This window comes from Oryza glaberrima, chromosome 1, assembly GCF_000147395.1.
Source record: "Oryza glaberrima chromosome 1, OglaRS2, whole genome shotgun sequence".
In the NCBI taxonomy this organism is placed as follows: Eukaryota; Viridiplantae; Streptophyta; class Magnoliopsida; order Poales; family Poaceae; genus Oryza; species Oryza glaberrima.
Window position 1 is genome coordinate 39,077,147 of NC_068326.1, and position 19,326 is coordinate 39,096,472.

Sequence of the window (19,326 nt, forward strand, 5' to 3'; positions counted from 1 at the left end):
AGGCCGCCGCTGCTCCCTATCGCCGTCCCCACCATCGCTCCCCACCGCCGCTCGGGGCAAGGTGAAAAAAGAGGCCGGGGGAGAGAAAGAGAGATAAGGGAGAGAGAGAGAGGAGGGAAGGAGGAGGAAGAAGGGAAGGAAAGGGAGAATGACATGTGGGGCCCACATTGTCGGTGGGTCCCACTTGTGTGTGTTTGTGAATGACATGTCGGTCCTACAAAATTACAAAATTTTGCCTTTTGTTTTACTCTAATTCCACATAAGCAACGCGTCGACGACACGTGGGACGAAGACCGGATCAACAGTGCCACGTAGGTGCCACATCAGCTAAAACCGCTTGCAAACCCACCCAAGGAGTCAAATTGCATTTGTTTTAATAGTTCGGGGAGTTTTCTTATCCAGCTTTCTGGTTAAAGGGCACAAATTAGATTCGGCCGATATTTAAAGAAGTCAAATGAGCTTTTTCCTTGTTTAATAATAAATCCCTCTGTCAGCCGCCCAACAAATACCAACGTAATCAAATCATATGATGTGGCAATTAATATTAGCAGCACGGTTTTTAAATTTCCCCTCGTGATCGCGCACAAGATGTAGACAAGATGCTCCGTATTCATGACATGCAAAATAGATGATTATAGTACTTTGAAATCGCAAAATAAACATGCGGACAACCTTTGTTATCCCACCCGTCTCACGGCCACCGGCAGATCGGATTATTAACTACTCCTCGATTAGCTACAGTACTTTGGGAAAAAAAACGTTGACTGATCAAAATTTATACGGCGACCACCTGTACATAAAAGTACATCCTAGATTTATTTATTTTGATGCACATTATTATTGCCACAACAAAGCCATCGCACAGAATAATACTGACATATCAGCATAGTATACGTGTTCCAAATACTAGTTTCCACTGTGTGCACGACACGGTATGTCCGGACGTGCACGTATCTCCATTGCTAACGTATTATTACCACTATAAATACAAACCGGTCAAGTTTGAAGAGTCAGTCCACCATCGGTTCTGTACATAGTAAAATAAAATAAACTAGCAATACATACAGGAAGCATAAAAGATTTAATTCAAATCCAAATCCAAACTCAACCCAAAGCTTGGCAAGGGTTATACACGCCGTCGATCATGTGGCTCACGCGGAGGAGTAAAGACACGAGACTTTCTGATCCGACTAGAGGCCACGTGCCACAAGCATCACACAGAACAAGAGGCACGCACACGAGAAAAACAAAAACCAAAAATAAATAGGGAGAGGGAGGAAGGGGAGAGTTTTATAGCGTGGTGGGAGTGGGGAGACCTGACCAGGAAAGGAGACGAGACCCGATTCGTTCCCACCTCCTCGCCGCCCACCGCTCTCCATCTCCTCTTCTTCCTCCTCCTCCTCTCGTCGTCCTCGTCGCCGTCTCGTCTTCTATTTATTTAGGAGTATTTTTTTTTCATCTATCTATACCCCCCGCCTCCCCGATTTTTCTTCTTCTTCCTCCTCTTACCTCGCGTCGCCGCCGCGGGCGTCAGCGCTCGCGTCCCCCGTGTCTCGTTTCGTCCATCACAACTCGCTCTCCGTGCGGCGGCGGCGGCGGCGATCCCCGATCGGGCGACTCCGGCGATTGCGAGGTAACTAGCGTCTCTCCTCCTCCTCCTCCCTTCTCGAGGTTCGCTCGATTTGGGCGCGTGTCGAATTCGGGAGGCTGGTTTGCTCTGATTGGGCTTGTACAGGTTGCTTGCTTGCTTGGTTTACGTGCGCAGCCGCAGCGTGCTTGTTTTGCTAAAAGGGCGGCTTGGAGAAATTTTTAGCTGACATCGACCGAGCTTGTTTGGCCGCCGCCATTATCGTGCGACGACTTAACTGAATCCGTTTGCAGTTTTCTGCTATGCGGCGTCAGTTAGTTCAGTTTCCTCCGTGCGGGGGGTGGGGCAGGGTGCGGTACATGGGTGGGGGCGATGAACTGTGTGGCACATCGAATTTACTGCAGTAATCTGACAAGGGAATTGCAATTGTAAGGATATAAGGGAACTGCTTCTGCTGTGATTCTCAAGTGCTGCAACCCTAGGTGGCTTCCGCAGTGCCCAGCCCAGGTGGTCCAATGACTTGTACAGTAGGATAGTTGCTACTCGTGTGCACATTGCACAGTAGGTGGGGTGTGTGAAGGGCCACAAAACACCTCTTGTTATTGCTTCTTTTGTTGCATATATGCTACTGCAATCAGCTATGATTTTATTCAGTCTGTGATTTGTTAATAGACAGTTGCCCCTGTCCGAATGGGTCCTCTGAATGTCAAAAATTTCTGCCACTGTTTCATCGAGCTTTTTTATTTGTGGGATGGGATTTATATCTAGGTGATATTAACTGCCACATTGAATTGGTTGCTAGCTGTTAGGGAGTATTTTTCATCTGTCAGTCAGTGGAACTCAGGTCTGCAGTAAGTTTGTTCATGATTGAGAGCATATAGCTTATATCTCACCCAACTGCCAACTTCAGGCAGATAGGAACAATTACACTTTATTTTGTTGCATGCTATCCCCCTCTGTGGATCTAAAGCTTTGCTGCCCATTTTTAGATCCATCTTGCTTGTCATGTTTTCTCTACTTCATTTTTTAACAACAGTTTGCAATGCATTCCGTTTTGGGCAATTATATGATATACATTTTTCTGCTTATTAATCTTAACAGGTTGAAATTAATACATTGATGCTGTATCATCACAGAGGCGGTCTTTCTTAATCTTCAATATTTTCTTAGAGCTAAACGGTTATATCTTGGTGTCTTCTTAGCAACAATGCCATCTCTTCAGTTATTGCAACTGACAGAGCACGGACGCAACCTTTTGTCTTCGAGAAGGTGTGCTGTTTTAACATTGTCTTTCTAAATTTTAGTAAGTCGATCATTTAGTTCTTATCTCATGTTCCTTGTTCTTTACAAACATCAACAGGAGAACTCTTGCAGTTGTTTCTGGTGCGTTACTTGCGGGTGGAACTTTAGCATATGCTCACTCAGCTCGGCGCCAAAAACGTCAGGAAGAATATTCTCATAGTGATGCAAGTACACAGACCACGGGTAATCAGAGCATTTGTCAAAATGGTGTTGATGGTAAATTGGTAAAAACAAGGAAAAAGAAAAATGGGTTGAAATCCTTACAATTTCTGGCTGCTATTTTGCTTAAAAAGATTGGTCCAAATGGAACAAATCATCTTCTCGGCTTGATGATAACAGCTGTAAGTTCGATGGTTCTCTTTAGTGTGGGTGTTTTTGTTTGACATTCTGATAATATTGTTCTGAATTTAATAACTTGTATGGCCATCTATGCTCTACACCTTGAATGTGTATTCTACTTCATGGACTAAGCATATTGTGCTTGTTATCTACATTTCCAAGTATTTATCTGCATTTTATGCTAGAGTTTAATATGTTACTGAGCTTTGCTGACTTGGTTGCTGATTAGTTATGATATGTTGTATCAGTTAGTTAAACTCTCGATCATTGAGCTATAGCATACCATGATAGGAAGTACCATTTCCAGCCTTGTCTGACTACATGTAAAAACTCTATAGAGCTTGGGTTTTCATATTTCTTTTATATAAATAAAATCTTGCTTCTGCAGGTGTTACGTACTGCCGTTGGCCACAGATTAGCAAAAGTTCAGGGCTATCTATTCAGGGCTGCATTTCTTCGGCGTGTTCCAACCTTTACACGCCTGATTATCGAAAATCTTCTTTTATGCTTCCTTCAGTCCACAATATATCAGACCTCCAAGTACTTGACAGGGTCCTTAGGTTTGCACTTTAAGAAGATTTTGACAGATCTTGTCCATGCTGATTACTTTGAGGTATGTTGCTTTAGGAAGTTGAAATCTTCATTCTTTTTGCACCTTAAATTTCACATGATTACACTTACTGTTTATTTTTTTCTTTCTCCACGTATATAATCTACTCCCTCTGTTTCATATTGTAAGTCGTTTGACTTTTTCACTAATCAAACTTCTTTAAGTTTGACCAAGTTAATAGAAAAATATAGTAGTATTATCAACACAAAACAAACATGTTATCAAAATATATTAAATGCTAGCTTTAATGAAACTAATGTAGTATTTTAGATGTTGCTATTTTTTTTCTATAAACTTGGTCAAACTTAACAAAGTTTGACTAGGAGAAAAGTCAAACGACTTATAATATGAAACGGAGGAAGTAAGATACTTGATACTCTCCAATTACGCAGTGAACAGCTATAGTTAATTCGATAGGCTTTGTTGATAGAATAATTGATGAACAGTGAGACAAAATGCTTGCTACAAACAGAGCAACTGAAAAGGTTACCTTATTCCTGATTATAGAAAAACAATAGCACACCTTAAACAAAAAGGAGGCTATTTACTTAAGTCAGTTAAACCCCATAGAGTTAAGTCACTCCTGTTGCTGAAATGTACAGGAAAATAGAATTACTGTTTCATCTTTTCGGAGTTTTCAGTCTATCTGCACGAATACCAAATTTTCCCTTCTTCTGTAGTGAAGTTTTTGTATATTACTTGGGTTTGCAGCTACTTCTGTAGAATCGTTGAGTCAAATAGATAGTGAAAGTTATTATATGTCACATTGGAGGTTCTAGTTATTTGACTTTGACTTTTTGTACTCAATAGCTTTCCATGATCTCATGCTGTAGAGTTCATCATGTAAAATGTGGATCGATTAGTTAGCTCATCTAATTTCCTTGGAAAGGTATCCAATAGTTTGGTCAATTGCTTGACGATTAATGTGTTGAACTGCATATTTAACATTACATGCCATTGATTCTTTTTCTCCCACCTTTTGTGTGCAGAACATGGTTTACTACAAACTCTCGCATGTAGATCACCGGATCTCAAATCCAGAACAAAGGATTGCTAGTGATATTCCTAAGTTCTGCTCGGAACTAAGTGGACTCGTACAGGATGATCTGACTGCAGTTGCAGATGGGTTAATATACATCTGGCGCCTCTGCTCTTATGCAAGTCCAAAATATGTTCTCTGGATTCTGGTAATTAACTCCCCCACCCCACCCCACCCCAATGCATGCATGCATGCACCCTACAACACACACAGAGTAAAGGGTTGTTACGCTTTGTGAAATATAATATGACAACCTCTCCTGCTCTTTCACGTCAAAAAAGGAAATGAAACATCTTATGACAATGGTTGAAAAGTAGTACTCCTAGTTTGAGAAAACTGTGCTGCCTTAATGTTTGTTTAATATATATTATGACTACTAGCTTGCTCATTATTATATAGATTGTCAACACTGGTAAATTGCTTTCAGGCATATGTACTTGGTGCTGGTGGTGCAATTAGAAAGTTTTCTCCTGCTTTTGGGAAATTAAAATCCATGGAGCAACAGCTAGAAGGGGAATATCGGCAGGTCCATTCACGTTTGAGAACCCATGCTGAGAGTGTGGCGTTTTATGGTGGTGAGAACAGAGAAGCATCGCACATCATGCAGAGGTTTCAGGCTCTTGTGAAGCATTTGAATGTTGTTCTTCATGAAAACTGGTGGTTTGGCATGATTCAGGATTTTCTTCTTAAGTATCTTGGTGCCACCGTTGGAGTTATCTTGATTGTTGAACCTTTCTTTGCTGGAAACCTTAAACCTGAATCATCCACTTTAGGACGGGCAGAGATGTTGAGCAATCTTCGGTATCATACTAGCGTCATAATATCATTATTTCAGTCTCTTGGAACCCTTTCTATCAGTTCAAGACGCTTGAATCTTCTCAGGTAAATGCACTGTCCTTGTGTGAAATGCTTGCCCTGTCATATGTTATTTTTTGGGGGGGTGCACTGTCACATGTTTAATGGACATTGATAAAGTAGTTGATGATACTTGATGGTTCTTATGATGTCATATGACATGTTTAACCTTTATGTAACCTCAGGTTCATATTTTGTTTATTTAGTGGAACTATAGGTTCTATCTATCATCATACACTCTAGTTCTTTGCTACTAAGAAATTAGTTATTCACTCTTAAACTTCGTTTCTGGAGTACAAACATAAAATTTTGACTTGTGGTTTCTAAGGAATATATTGGTGATTCATGTTTTTTGTGTGTATCGGTACTGTTGCGAATATGCAATTTAAGATTATCTGTTGATATATTTGAGTCCATCATATTCCAAGAATATCTTGTGCATTACAAGTATCTATGACTTCATAATTCCATTTGATAAATGTCTTTTTGCTGATTAACTTTCTATTCTCATTAACAGTGGCTATGCAGACCGTATTCGCGAGTTACTGGATGTTTCACGTGAGCTATCTGGGGTTCGTGATCTATCTATGAATAAAAAATCTTCTGTAGACAATTATATCAGCGAAGCAAATTATATAGAATTTTCGGGTGTTAAGGTAATCATGATGGGGACTACTAGTTCTTCTGTCTGTTTGGTATGAAGAATTCTAATAAATGATTTGTTACAGGTGGTGACACCCTCAGGGAACGTCTTGGTTGATGATTTAACTCTTCGGGTAGAGTCGGGTTCTAATCTTTTGATAACTGGTAATAATCTATACCAAAATATGTGTCCTCTTAGTTTGGATTTGCGATTGAGCTATTGCAAATTCATCATGCTTATTGTAATGAAAACCTGATATTTGCACATCACTTTTTAACACGCCCAATATAAGTTCTTTTATGATTGCCATCTGATGTAAACATTAGTTGACACTGGGTAACTACTGTGCTGATGGGCAAATTGTATTATGCCGAGGGAAAGGGCTTAGGAGAAGCGACTGGAATGGACTTTTGGAATGAGAACATTTATTGTTTATCTTGCTCCCCTCGTTGGCAATAACTGTCCTTTATGTAGTGATAACACTTAACAACTGTCTAAACTTTTGATCTAAAGATAATATTAGATACCATGCACTCCATATATCCATGGATGTAGGTTGCTGTCGGATCCCTGTGATCAACCTTAAATTTGACTCTTAAATGTACGCATAATTATATATATTCTTTCTAGACATTTTGTTTGTATATGTGTGACACTACTTGTATGTTTTGGTGCTTTTTCATGAAAGTTACAGCCATGGAAACTAATTTTATAATGCATGTTTGCTCATTTTCAGGTCCTAATGGTAGTGGAAAAAGCTCCCTTTTCCGGGTTCTTGGGGGACTGTGGCCACTTGTGTCAGGCCACATTGTGAAACCTGGTGTTGGCTCTAATCTTAACAAAGAAATTTTTTATGTTCCCCAGCGACCATATACAGCCGTTGGAACACTTCGGGACCAGCTTATCTATCCACTTACAGCAGACCAGGAAACTGAACCACTTAGCTATGGTGGCATGGTGGATCTTCTAAAGAATGTAATACTCATAATTATCCACTTGATACATTGGCATCTTTAGCTGCCTCATTGCACTTGTTTGTGACTATTTTGTCCCAAGTACCTAGAAAGTGTTACTGGAAAACCTTAGTTTTTTTCTTCCCTTTTGGTAGGTGGATCTGGAATATTTGCTAGAACGCTACCCTCTTGATAAGGAAGTTAACTGGGGTGATGAATTGTCTCTTGGAGAGCAACAAAGATTGGGAATGGCCCGGCTGTTCTACCATAGGCCAAAGTTTGCCATCCTGGATGAATGCACTAGTGCTGTGACAACTGATATGGAAGAGCGTTTCTGCAAAAGGGTTCGAGCAATGGGCACATCATGCATAACAATCTCTCATCGTCCAGCATTAGTTGCATTTCATGACATCGTTTTGTCTTTGGATGGAGAAGGAGGGTGGACAGTTCAGGAAAATAGGTTATCCTCATGATGATTTTTATCTCCTTATTTATTTATATATAATATGAAATGCAGTTCTAAAAAGTTCGTTATTTCTCTTGTAGAAATGGCTCCTTTATCTCTGCTGAACCAGAGTTTGATGCATTGAACTCATCAGAAACTGATCGTAAATCTGATGCACTTGCTGTTCAAAGGGCTTTTATTGCCAACACAAAGGTAGTTATTATTCCATATTGCCTGTTCTGTTGTTATTGATTTTTTATGTACCATTCTTTTAACAGATTTTATTTGCTAGGGTAATGCTTTAATGGGCCCCAAGGATCATTCTTATTCTACACAGCTCATAGCCACTTCTCCCAATATGGAAATAGAACACACAGAACGGTCAAATCTAGTTCCACAATTACAGTGCTCACCAAGACCTTTTCCACTCCGAGCTGCTGCAATGTCAAAAATACTGGTGAGAAACATACATTTTTTTACGCTTATCAGTAATTCAGTATCTAGTATCCACTATTCAGAGATCTCTTCGACTCAAATTTGCTGATCGTCCACATGAAATAATTTTCTGGGATATTTGTTTGGCAGGTCCCTAAATTATTTGATAAGCAAGGTGGGCAGTTGCTTGCAGTGGCATTGCTTGTTTTCTCTCGGACTTGGATTTCAGATCGTATAGCTTCACTGAACGGTTGGCTTTTATCTTCATGTACTGGAGATAGATCTGATGGTATACCTTTTACTTAATATGTTTTCACAATCTTGATAGGAACGAGCGTTAAGTATGTCCTGGAGCAGGACAAAGCTGCCTTCCTTCGGTTAATTGGGATTAGTGTGCTGCAAAGTGCTGCAAATTCAATTGTGTCACCATCACTAAGGTAATATTGGTTCCCTGCAATTGAAATGTTCCTACCAGGATGCTTTGGGGGCAGTGCCAGGCAAATACTCCCTCCGTCCCCAAAAAAGGCAAACCCTGGGTTTCCGTGTCCAACTTTGACTGTCCGTCTTATATGAAATTTTTTTATAATTCGTATTTTCATTGTTGTTAGATGATAAAACATGATTAATATTTTATGCGTGACTTGTCTTTTTATTTTTTTCATATTTTTTTCAAATAAGACGAACGGTCAAATGTTGGGCACGAAAACCAGGGTTTGTCTTTTTTTGGGACGGAGGGAGTAGATAATACACTTATTTTTTAAAGTAAAGTTCCTGAGCCTTTTTAACATATACTTGTCGGTGGGCTTAAGTTTTCCTTATAGTTCTGATATCTGTTTATGTTTGCCAGAAGAATGTATGTTCTACTTTCCTAGTCAGGATATTTAACTATTGTGCATTGGTAACTGATTTTGTGTATTCAAATTCACGGCTTGATAAATATTTCTATGCAGAAACCTTACTTCAAAGATTGCCCTTGGCTGGCGAATTCGCATGACCAACCATCTACTTCAATATTATTTGAAACGAAATGCTTTTTACAAGGTAAACTCTACTGATAGATTTGATTGTAAACATTGTTTTCTTGCACTTTCTAACATTTTTTTCTCTTTTACTTTTTTTTCCATGAAAGCTAAGCAGTTTGAGTTTTTCTTTTTCAGGTATTTAACATGTCAGGCATCGATATTGATGCAGACCAAAGAATCACACATGATGTGGAGAAGTTGACCAATGATCTTGCTGGCCTAGTTACGGGAATGGTGAAACCACTTGTTGACATTCTTTGGTGAGTTTGTCATGGTCTAAAATATTACCCAGGTGTTCTTTGATTAATCAGGTTTTCTTAGCAAGTCCACTATTACTCTCCAGGTTTACATGGAGAATGAAGATTTTGTCAGGGCGAAGGGGAGTTGCTATTTTGTACGCATACATGTTGCTAGGTCTTGGTTTTCTAAGAGCTGTTTCCCCTGACTTTGGTGATCTTGCAAATCAAGAACAAGAACTTGAAGGAACATTCAGGTTAGTGACATATGATTTGCGGTCATTGGCAAAGTTGACTTTATTACTAAGGAACTTCCAAGTATTGACCTTGTTAATTTCACAGGTTCATGCACTCAAGATTGCGGACACATGCTGAGTCAATAGCTTTCTTTGGTGGTGGATCAAGGGAAAAAGCTGTGAGTTTTTCATGTCTCATAAATGCTGCTTAAAATTTCTAGTTTCCACATTATAATTCTTGTGGGCAATATGTTTTTTGTGTATACAAATTTCTTGTTGCTTTTGAACATCTGGTACAGATCTGTTAGTAAATTTACATGCCCTAATATTATGATTATTTTATCGTAAATCAGATGGTTGAAGCTAAATTCACAACGATGCTTAACCACTCAAGGACTCTTCTGAGAAAAAGATGGCTATATGGTATTTTTGATGATTTCGTGACGAAGCAGCTACCTCACAATGTGACATGGGGGCTTAGTTTGTTATATGCTTTGGAACACAAGGGGGACCGAGCTTTGACTTCAACTCAAGGTTGATAAATTTTTCAAATCCAAATGATATTATTTTTGCATAGAATTTCCCAACAAGTTCTCAATTTCGGATTGCAGGAGAGTTGGCACATGCACTTCGATTCTTGGCATCTGTGGTGTCACAAAGCTTTATAGCTTTTGGTGATATTCTTGAGTTACATAAAAAATTCCTTGAACTGTCCGGTGGTATTAATAGGGTGTTTGAACTCGAAGAGCTTCTACAGACATCTCAAAGCAGTAAGTTCTCAGTACACTGTAAATTTTACTCGATTTTTTTTTTGGATGAGAGACAGTAGGGAGAAACCAGACTATAAGGGGTTGGATCTGTACAAAAGAGGCTTTCTCCACTGTAAATATTAAGTACCCACTGTTAAAACTAACTATCCCAGCCACTGAGAGATCTCAAAACTAAGAAGTTACCAACTCTCAGAAATTCTAAATCAATAACGAGAAGTTTTCCCCATCATAAGTTATGGCCTTATGGGGCACCCATCAAATCCTCAATGGTTATTCTCAATAACCAAGCCAGTGAGGTATCAGCTCAATAATCTACTACCAGTCTGTTGCACTCTCTGCAAACATATGCTTGAGTTTGAAGTTATGCCGTTCAAATATACTATGATGCTAATTTTTAATGGGTAATTAACTTCTGACATCTGCAAACTAAAGAACAGTTACTGTCTATATTACAGATTCTTAAATCTGTAAACTTTGTCGAAGGGTGCAAAGATGTAAATCTTCTGATACATCATGTCTATAAATAAAGAAAATTCTAAATTGACTGTCTTTCTGCTGTTTCCCTGGACACTGAAAACCATTTAGGAGTAGTTTTTAGTTGGAGCCCACATTCTTCAGTACAATATCTTGTCTGATATTGTCCCTGAATTAAAAAACATCATGTCTGGTATACACCTGTTAACTATCTTTAACTTTATAAGAAGCAACATGTGCTGATTTTAGGAACCTTCTCCTTGTTCAAAGCTACAAATCAGCACATGTTGCTTCTTATAAAGTTACATCTTAAACAGATTTGCCATTGTTGATGAAATTGTCAGACTTGATGTTTTGCCATTTGTTATCTTAATGCTACGAATTGTAGCTTCATATGTTACTGTTGTTTTTCTAGATGCTGCCATGCCCTCTAATCCTATTATTGCGGCATCGGAAGAAATTATTTCCCTCCATGATGTGGATATCGTAACGCCATCTCAAAAGCTATTGGCTACCCAGTTATCTTGTGATGTATCTCAAGGAAAAAGCCTTCTTGTGACTGGTACATCATCTGGCAGCTTTTCGTCCTAGCTTTTATTTACTTTCATGTTTACATTATATGTTCTAATATCTATCATGCTGTTTTCTTAAGGCCCAAATGGCAGTGGCAAGAGCTCCATTTTTAGGGTGCTCCGAGGTTTGTGGCCCATCGCTTCAGGGAGGCTTACCATGCCGTCTGATGGCATCTTTCATGTTCCGCAACGTCCGTATACTTGTCTAGGAACCTTGAGGGATCAGATCATATATCCCCTCTCTCATGAGGAGGCAGAGTTGAAGGTTCTTTCATTATACAAATCAGGTTAGTGCCAGCTAACTTTGAAAAGGAAAAAATATCTGCCTATTTTAACTAATGAATTTTTAAGCACTCCTTTATTTTGATTATGGCTTTTAACAAACTTCTATGTTGACCATTTCCTGTTCTGTTATGAGCAATGTATTTGTTGGTAATGTAACATCACACCCTTATCCTTGATGATGTAGGTGACAAGGCAATAACTTCTGGGTCACTGGATGATCACCTGAAGACAATTCTAGAGAATGTTCGATTGGTCTATCTTCTAGAAAGAGAAGGGTGGGATGCTACTCCTAACTGGGAAGATATTCTATCCTTGGGAGAACAGCAGAGGCTAGGCATGGTCAGTGATTTTGCTTCAGCTTATATTTGTTGTCTAACTAATTTCCATTTGTTTTTTATGGATGTATACCTTTACTAAGTGGGTAATAAATGCTTTCTTTCGTTTTTTATGGATATATACCTTTACTAAGTGGGTAATAAATGCTTTCTTTCCAGGCTCGTTTGTTCTTCCACTGTCCAAAATTTGGTATCCTAGACGAGTGCACCAAGTATGTAGCGTATAGTTTTTTAATGTTCTCATTTCCATTTTTTACCAATCAATGCACAGCTCTTATAAAGCATACTCATTGCAGTGCCACAAGTGTCGATGTTGAGGAGCATTTGTACAAGATAGCAACTAGTATGGGCATAACTGTCATCACCTCGTCACAAGTAAGTATCATCTAGATACCCACTTATCCTAACTCTTCAAATGGTGAATAAAAAAAAACATGGTTTTCATTTCTATCCATTTTGTTTCTAGTTGATGGTATTTTGCATCTTAAGCTTACATCTTTGTCAGAAGTGAAATTTGGGTTGATGATGCCTTTCTCTCATTTATTCATTTGCAGAGGCCTGCTCTGATACCCTTCCATTCGTTGGAGCTGAAACTCATCGATGGTGAAGGAAAGTGGGAACTATGTACAATCAACCAATAATTGATGTGGCCAACTTGAATTTTTGACGAGTTTTCATCAAGTGCCTATTCACCAGTGGCTGCCTTTACAAGCCATGAAGAAAATACCAATTCACATTAGGAGACTTGCATACTTTCACGCAGCATATGCGCTTATACGAGATTCTTTTTTCCTTGGTTAGAGGTTTGAGATATAGCAAAACAACATACAGGAGTTGTAGAGTGGAAAGGTAGATATTGACTTGTAGCCCCTAAGAAGATAGATAGCGTAGTACATAATTTGTCCTTCCAGCCTAATTGATTGGCTTGTAGCAATTGTAACACGGAGCACGAAGTGTGCCCTTGTAAATGTTAGCTCTTTTATATAGAAAAAATATCTTTTATTTTGTTATTTCGGTGTTATGTTTTTTTTGTTCCATGTCAGTTCAGCTATATACTAGTTTGAAGTTTGAACTTTAACTTGTCCGATTCCAGCATCTGGTACATATCGAGGGCCTGTTTGGGGGAGTTTTAGATTTTAGATTATGAGAAGCAGCTGTTTGGTAGCCAGCTTTTGAGAATCTGGAAAAGCTCTGAAATTCAACTTCTGGCTTTTTAGTTCATTTTTTAGAATCTGTAACTACAGATTCTCTGAAGCTGTGGACTGTTTGGGGCAGCTTCTAGCAGAAGCAGTTTTTGGGAAAAACTGTAGCTGGGATAAGCTCCCCCAAACAGGGCCTGAGCCATACACGAAATGGAACATGAATATAAATTTGAAAATTGCTATCCATCCTTCGCCCGATCTTTCTGATAATCGTCGGTTGATTTTGTGAGAATTGGACGCAACGTAGTGATTCGTATGCGCTCCGGCAAGCTCATCTTCTTCAGTAATGTAGTGATTCTGATTCACGATTTCGCATGTACTCCTGCAGGCTGCGTTTGATTTATCTTATTGGCCAAGGCTCTGTTTAGATCCCACCTTAAAATTTTTTACTCTGTCATATCAAACGTTTGAACACCTACGTGAAGTATTAAATATAGGCTAAAAAAACTAATTGCACAGATTGTGTCACAGGACGAATCTTTTAAGCCTAATTGCTCCATGATTTGATAATGTGGTACTACAGTAAACATTTGTTAATGACAGATAAATTAGGCTTAATAAATTCATCTCGCGATTTACAGACGGATTATGTAATTAGTTTTTTTATTAGTGTCCGAACACCCTATGCGACACCCTATTACTATATAATATCCAATGTGACACGCCAAAACTTTATACCCTTGGATAAACACCCCCCAAGTATTCCATCGTTTTTATGAGTACTATTTCTCTAAATACTAAATGGTTTGTGAGCTCTGTTTCTCAAACTAACGTTTTGTACAAAAGATATTTATAAGGAGGTTTATTAAAAAAACCACATAAATTTATTTTTTTTAAGTTTATAGCAATCAATATAAGTACTCCCTCCATCCCATAAAAAATCCAATCCTGGAGAGACCATCTGTTACTACTATCTCCGTCCCAGAATATAAGAAGTTTTAGAGTTGGATACGGTATTAAAATATGTAAAATTAAATGAGGAAAGATTGTGATTGGTTAAGAAATAGAGGTCGATAAGAAAAGTGAATGGTTTAGGGTTGTGATTAGTTGAGAAAGGAATGTTGGCGGAGAAGTTTTGTATTTTGAGACAAATCTTAAGTGCTAAAAAATCGTTATATTTTGAAACTGAGTGAGTAGCACCGAAAATAAGCTGTTTTTGTCACCCGTGAGAGCATCTCGAGAAAAAAAAAACATGACTGTCTCAAATTCGATTTTGAGCGTTTTTCGTTAGAACTTGGTTTTTGTAGCCGACGATTCATACTACAAGAGATCGTGTAAAGTCCGAATCACAGCGTATTAATATGCTTCACTTTTCACATGGAAACGAACGAACGAAACAGAGTTTGCTAAGGCTTTTGCTGAGAGAGGAGCACGAGCAATCCCTGTGGGCCGACGAGGATCTCGCTGGCGAAGCTGACGAGGCCGAACCACACCACCGGCGTGACGTCGACGCCGCCGAGCGGCGGGATCACCTTCCTCGTCACGGCGAGGAGCGGCTCCGTCGGCGCGTACGCCACCACGTAGGGGAACTCCCTCACGGGGAGCCTCGGGTACCACGACATCACGATCCGGGCGATGAACAGGAACCCGAACGCCGATAGCGCCGGCCCGGCCACCCCGATCGCCGCCTTCGCCGTCGCTGGGTCCAGCTCCCCCACCACCGCCACCGCCCTGCACACCCCCTCCGCCACCTCCTGCCACTGACGCTCCGGTGCAGCAGCAGCAGCAGCAGCGTGGCATTGGCCGGTCATGGCCGCCGCCGTCGTCGCCGCGGCCACGGCGAGCTGGCCGTGTGACCCTCGCTGCTGCTTCACATCGTTGCTTCTTCTCCTTCTTCGTCCTTGTGCTATCTCGATGTCCTGTAGTTTGGAGAAATCAATCCATGTCGATGAAGATGAACAAATTAAACAGTGCATCGGCGGTGATCGATCCAGCAACCAAGAAGATGATTACCTTGGCGGCGCTGGCGACGATGCACCTCCTGGCGGAGAAGAGCATGGACACTGTCCTGGACATGGAGGCTTCCATGGCCATGGCCACGAGGAGGAGAGGCCTTCCTTGCTTTGCCTTACTTTGGATAAGGCGAATTGAAGAGCCAAGGTGGGGGAGGGAAGAAGACGACACTGCCCGCCACGTTGCTCTTTCTACTGGGCCTCCAATTGAGACGGCCTAAGCCCACTGGCGATGCGACCAAAAAAAAAAACAAAAACCCTACGGCCCAACACAAGCAATCGTCTCCCAACATCACCGCGGCGGCGGCGGCGGCGGCGGCGGCTTTCCACCTCCCCGCCGGCTTCGCGCTCCCAACCTCGCCGTCGTTCGTCATGTTCCGGCTGCGCTCCTCCGCTCGCCTGCTGAGAGAGGTGAGCCGGCCACCGGCGGTCTGCTACTTCTAGTTCTAGGGTTTAGCGGGTGCTTCTCGCTTACGATTTCAGTATGGCTTGTGGTTCGCGTTGCAGCTACGGGAGGCGTCGCGGTCGTCGGGGCGCCGCCGGGAATGGCTCTCCGGCGGCGCAGTAGCCTCCGCCGCGCGGACGACCTCGCTCCTGCACCCTCTGCCCGGGCTCGACGTCCCGCAGTGCCTCCCCGACCAGCTCGGCGTCCTGCCCACCCGCGTCACCACGCTCCCCAACGGCGTCCGCGTCGCCTCCGAGGACCTCCCGGTATTGGATACTCTATGCTCCTCTGCTGTGCTGCGGCGGCGGCGGCGGCGACGAGGCTGACGCTGTGTGAGGGTTTCTGGTGCAGGGCCCGTCGGCGTGCGTAGGGGTGTTCGTGGATTCCGGCTCGGTTTACGAGACGGCGGAGACGGCCGGCGTGTCACACCTGCTCGAGAGGCTGTCCTTCAAGGACACGGCGCACCGCAGCCACCTGCAGATTGTGCAGGATGTGGAGGCCACCGGAGGAAACATCGGGGCGTCTGCATCAAGGGAGCAGACGGTGTACAGCTACGAGACTCTCAAGGCCTACTTGCCGCAGGCCATCGAGGTGCTCATCGACTGTGTCCGCAATCCATTGTTCCTCCAAGACGAAGTCGAGCGACAGGTGCTGGACTCATGGATAGACTAGCCTCTAAGATACAGCTTATTACTAGCTATTTGCAGCGCACTGATTATGGTTGTTTGGTTTATCAGGTGGCCTTTGCCAGAGAAGAAGTTCAGGAGCTACAGAAGAACCCTGAGAGATTTCTTCAGGAATCACTTAATCTAGTTGGATACACGGGTGCTCTTGCAAATCCGCTAGTAGCCCCTGAGGAGAGTCTCACACGAATCAATGGCAGTATTATTCAAAAGTTCTATCACGTAATTCTCTTGCTTCTGTATCACATTTGACTTATAAATTACTCATAAATGCTACTCAATTCATGCTGTTCGTAGTTTCCAAACGATGCTAAAATGCAAGTGTAGCTCTATCTCTATAGCTCAGTGCCTCAGTTAACAAATTTATGAAAAAAAAAATCTATTACTGAACAGGAGAACTTCACTGCTGATCGCTTGGTTGTAGCAGCATCAGGTGTTGATCATCAATGCCTTTTAGATGTTGCAGAGCCTTTATTGTCTGATTGGCACAAGGGCTCCCCAGTGGAAAGGCCAGAGTCTAAGTATATCGGTGGGGATTTTAGACATAGAGCAGACTCAGAGGTAATATACTTCCCATCAACACTACTTTGCCTATTCTTTTGGGGTTTCCTTTTGCTCTAAAATTGAAACCCTGCTCATTCCTCTCCCTGCAGATGACCCATGTTGCTTTGGCTTTCGAAGTGCCCGGGGGCTGGCTTGAAGAGAGAGATGCCACAATTATGACTGTAGTACAGGTATACTTAATGAGTGGGTATTTACTAAAAACAATCTGGCCTATGTTGACATCTGCATCCCAACTGCACTTTCTAACATATATCCATGAATATGCCAAAATATTTTGTAGACTTTAATGGGCGGTGGTGGTTCATTCTCTTCTGGTGGTCCTGGAAAAGGGATGCATTCACGGCTTTGTAAGTAATTATCTCTCGACAACCATTTGACTTTAGTAGGATTGCAAATTGCTACAATATGGAATAATGAATATAGATTAGATTGTGCTTTTAATAGCCGTTGTTGTGTAATTGCTGCTTTTATTTTGCCGTTTTAGTTATTTCAGTTCCTAAAGTTTTTTTTTTAAAAAAAAAGGCTATAAGTTGAACTGTTATTTCTTTGCAGATCTGAATCATTCTCTTGACAACCATTTGATAGTAGGATTGCAAACTGCTACAATATGGAATAATGAATATATATTTGATTGTGTTTTTAATAGCCATTTTTGTGTTAGTGCTGCTTGTTTAGTACCCTAGTTTTTTTGGCCGTTTTAGTTATTTCAGTTTTTTAAGTTTTTTTTTTTGAAAGGCTATAAGTTGAACTGTTATTTCTTTTCAGATCTGCGTGTCTTAACTAAATACCACACAGTCGAATCATTTTCGGCATTTAGCAATGCATTTGATAGAAGTGGCCTCTTTGGTATTTACTTGACCACGGTAAGCTCATCTTTATACATTATTCTGTGCCTCGAATTAAATAGTGAATTATATGAAACATGTTGCAGCTTCTACCTTGAGTTGTTACTTCGTCATTTGATCAAATTGTGTCAGTAGGACTTCAAAAGGGACTAGAGCTGGCAAAGTCTGCTTTTTCAAAATTTTGAAGTGCCATTGCTTCAGTTCGTTTTTGAGTACTAGAAGTTTGAAATACTTTTTTTTTTGTTTTTTAATTGGTCCAGCCTTCAGATTTTGTTGCAAAGGCTGTTGATATTGCGACAAAAGAACTGATTGCTATTGCAACACCTGGACAAGGTATATATCATCTCCTGCTTGCCAAAACTGCTTCAGCATCCACTGAAGCTACCTGATCTGAAACTTGATGCGATTTGTATGTATACAGTGACAGACATTGAATTGGCACGAGCGAAAAACTCAACAATTTCTGCCGTGCTGATGAATCTTGAATCCAGGGTAATTTTGGAACCCCCATCCCCAATACACACACGCGCGCGCACACACAAAAATCTTTCTGACCCTTTTCACAGGTAAGTAACCTGCTTTAGTGTACTTATTTTAATTTGCACCAGGTAATTGTTGCAGAAGATATAGGGAGGCAGATATTGACTTATGGTTGCAGGTAAGGCAATATCTTTCACACTTCATTTTTTAGAAGTCTTCCGCACAGAAATCATTGATTCTTTTCTATTCTGTCACCACAGAAAGCCTGTTGACCATTTTCTTCAATGTATGGACGAAATGACTCTAGATGATATAACAGCTTTTGCCAAGAAGATGTTGTCTTCACCACCCACAATGGCTAGTTGGGGAGATGGTATATATGCTTTATGAATTTGCGAAAAATATGAATGACACAAAATAAGAATTAATGTGAGTTCATTGACTCTCCTTCTGCAGTTGATAAAGTTCCTCCATATGAATTTGTTTGCAAGAGGTTTTGAAGTTCTCCGACACAATGATCAGTGGTGGACATGAAGATGGGATTTTGTTTACAATGTTGTATAATCCAATTCTCGCTATATTTGGGCCTTATCTTAGAAATTGCCCTCGTTATACACATCACCTGATGAGATTAGATTTTTGCTATCATCTTCAAACAGCATATATCTTGTGAAAGTCCAGGTCAAACGGAGGTGAAAGTTTTGCAATATCTCTCGAAGCAAGTTTAGCGATTCCTCGTCTTGTTAGGCAAACATGCATATGCACTTGTCTTATTGAGTGCTCTGTAAACAATTTTCACGGCGATGATATATAGGGGTTACGGTGCGGAAATTGACAGGATAATGGCATGGCCTTGTTTCGACAGGACATTATGTTCTCGGACTGACTGGTTTGACTTCAGTTGCTACCGTATATTTTCTGTTTCTTTTAATGTATTGCAAAGCAAATCTTCAGAAAAAACTAGTACGAAATGTTGCGTCTTTGCTTAACTACAGAGTTGGATAATAATGGATGAA

The 19,326-nt window shown here is 40.9% G+C and overlaps 2 protein-coding genes across 2 annotated transcripts; one reads left to right on the plus strand and one right to left on the minus strand.

Annotated features, from left to right (window-relative positions):
* Positions 1 to 1,302: 1,302 nt before the first annotated feature.
* LOC127783153 (ABC transporter D family member 1-like) lies at positions 1,303 to 19,141 on the plus strand. The gene is given in 35 exon segments (XM_052310421.1): positions 1,303 to 1,633; positions 2,690 to 2,857; positions 2,949 to 3,231; positions 3,618 to 3,842; positions 4,829 to 5,026; positions 5,306 to 5,760; positions 6,251 to 6,389; positions 6,462 to 6,540; positions 7,113 to 7,351; positions 7,485 to 7,789; positions 7,876 to 7,987; positions 8,067 to 8,231; positions 8,360 to 8,646; positions 9,160 to 9,250; positions 9,367 to 9,491; positions 9,575 to 9,724; positions 9,810 to 9,882; positions 10,057 to 10,237; positions 10,315 to 10,473; positions 11,363 to 11,509; positions 11,600 to 11,806; positions 11,989 to 12,143; positions 12,299 to 12,351; positions 12,436 to 12,557; positions 16,076 to 16,386; positions 16,476 to 16,643; positions 16,815 to 16,982; positions 17,075 to 17,155; positions 17,266 to 17,332; positions 17,751 to 17,848; positions 18,091 to 18,163; positions 18,252 to 18,322; positions 18,439 to 18,488; positions 18,571 to 18,683; positions 18,767 to 19,141. Coding segments are annotated over 34 exon segments (5,256 nt in total). The 5' UTR covers positions 1,303 to 1,633; positions 2,690 to 2,795; the 3' UTR covers positions 18,811 to 19,141.
* Positions 14,580 to 15,549, minus strand: LOC127782869 (protein COFACTOR ASSEMBLY OF COMPLEX C SUBUNIT B CCB3, chloroplastic). Its single transcript, XM_052310179.1, has 2 exons — positions 15,295 to 15,549; positions 14,580 to 15,200 (listed from the first exon to the last, which is right to left on the minus strand). The coding sequence occupies exons 1-2, from the start codon at positions 15,373 to 15,375 to the stop codon at positions 14,688 to 14,690; spliced, it is 594 nt and encodes a 197-aa protein (XP_052166139.1). The 5' UTR covers positions 15,376 to 15,549; the 3' UTR covers positions 14,580 to 14,687.
* Positions 19,142 to 19,326: the final 185 nt, after the last annotated feature.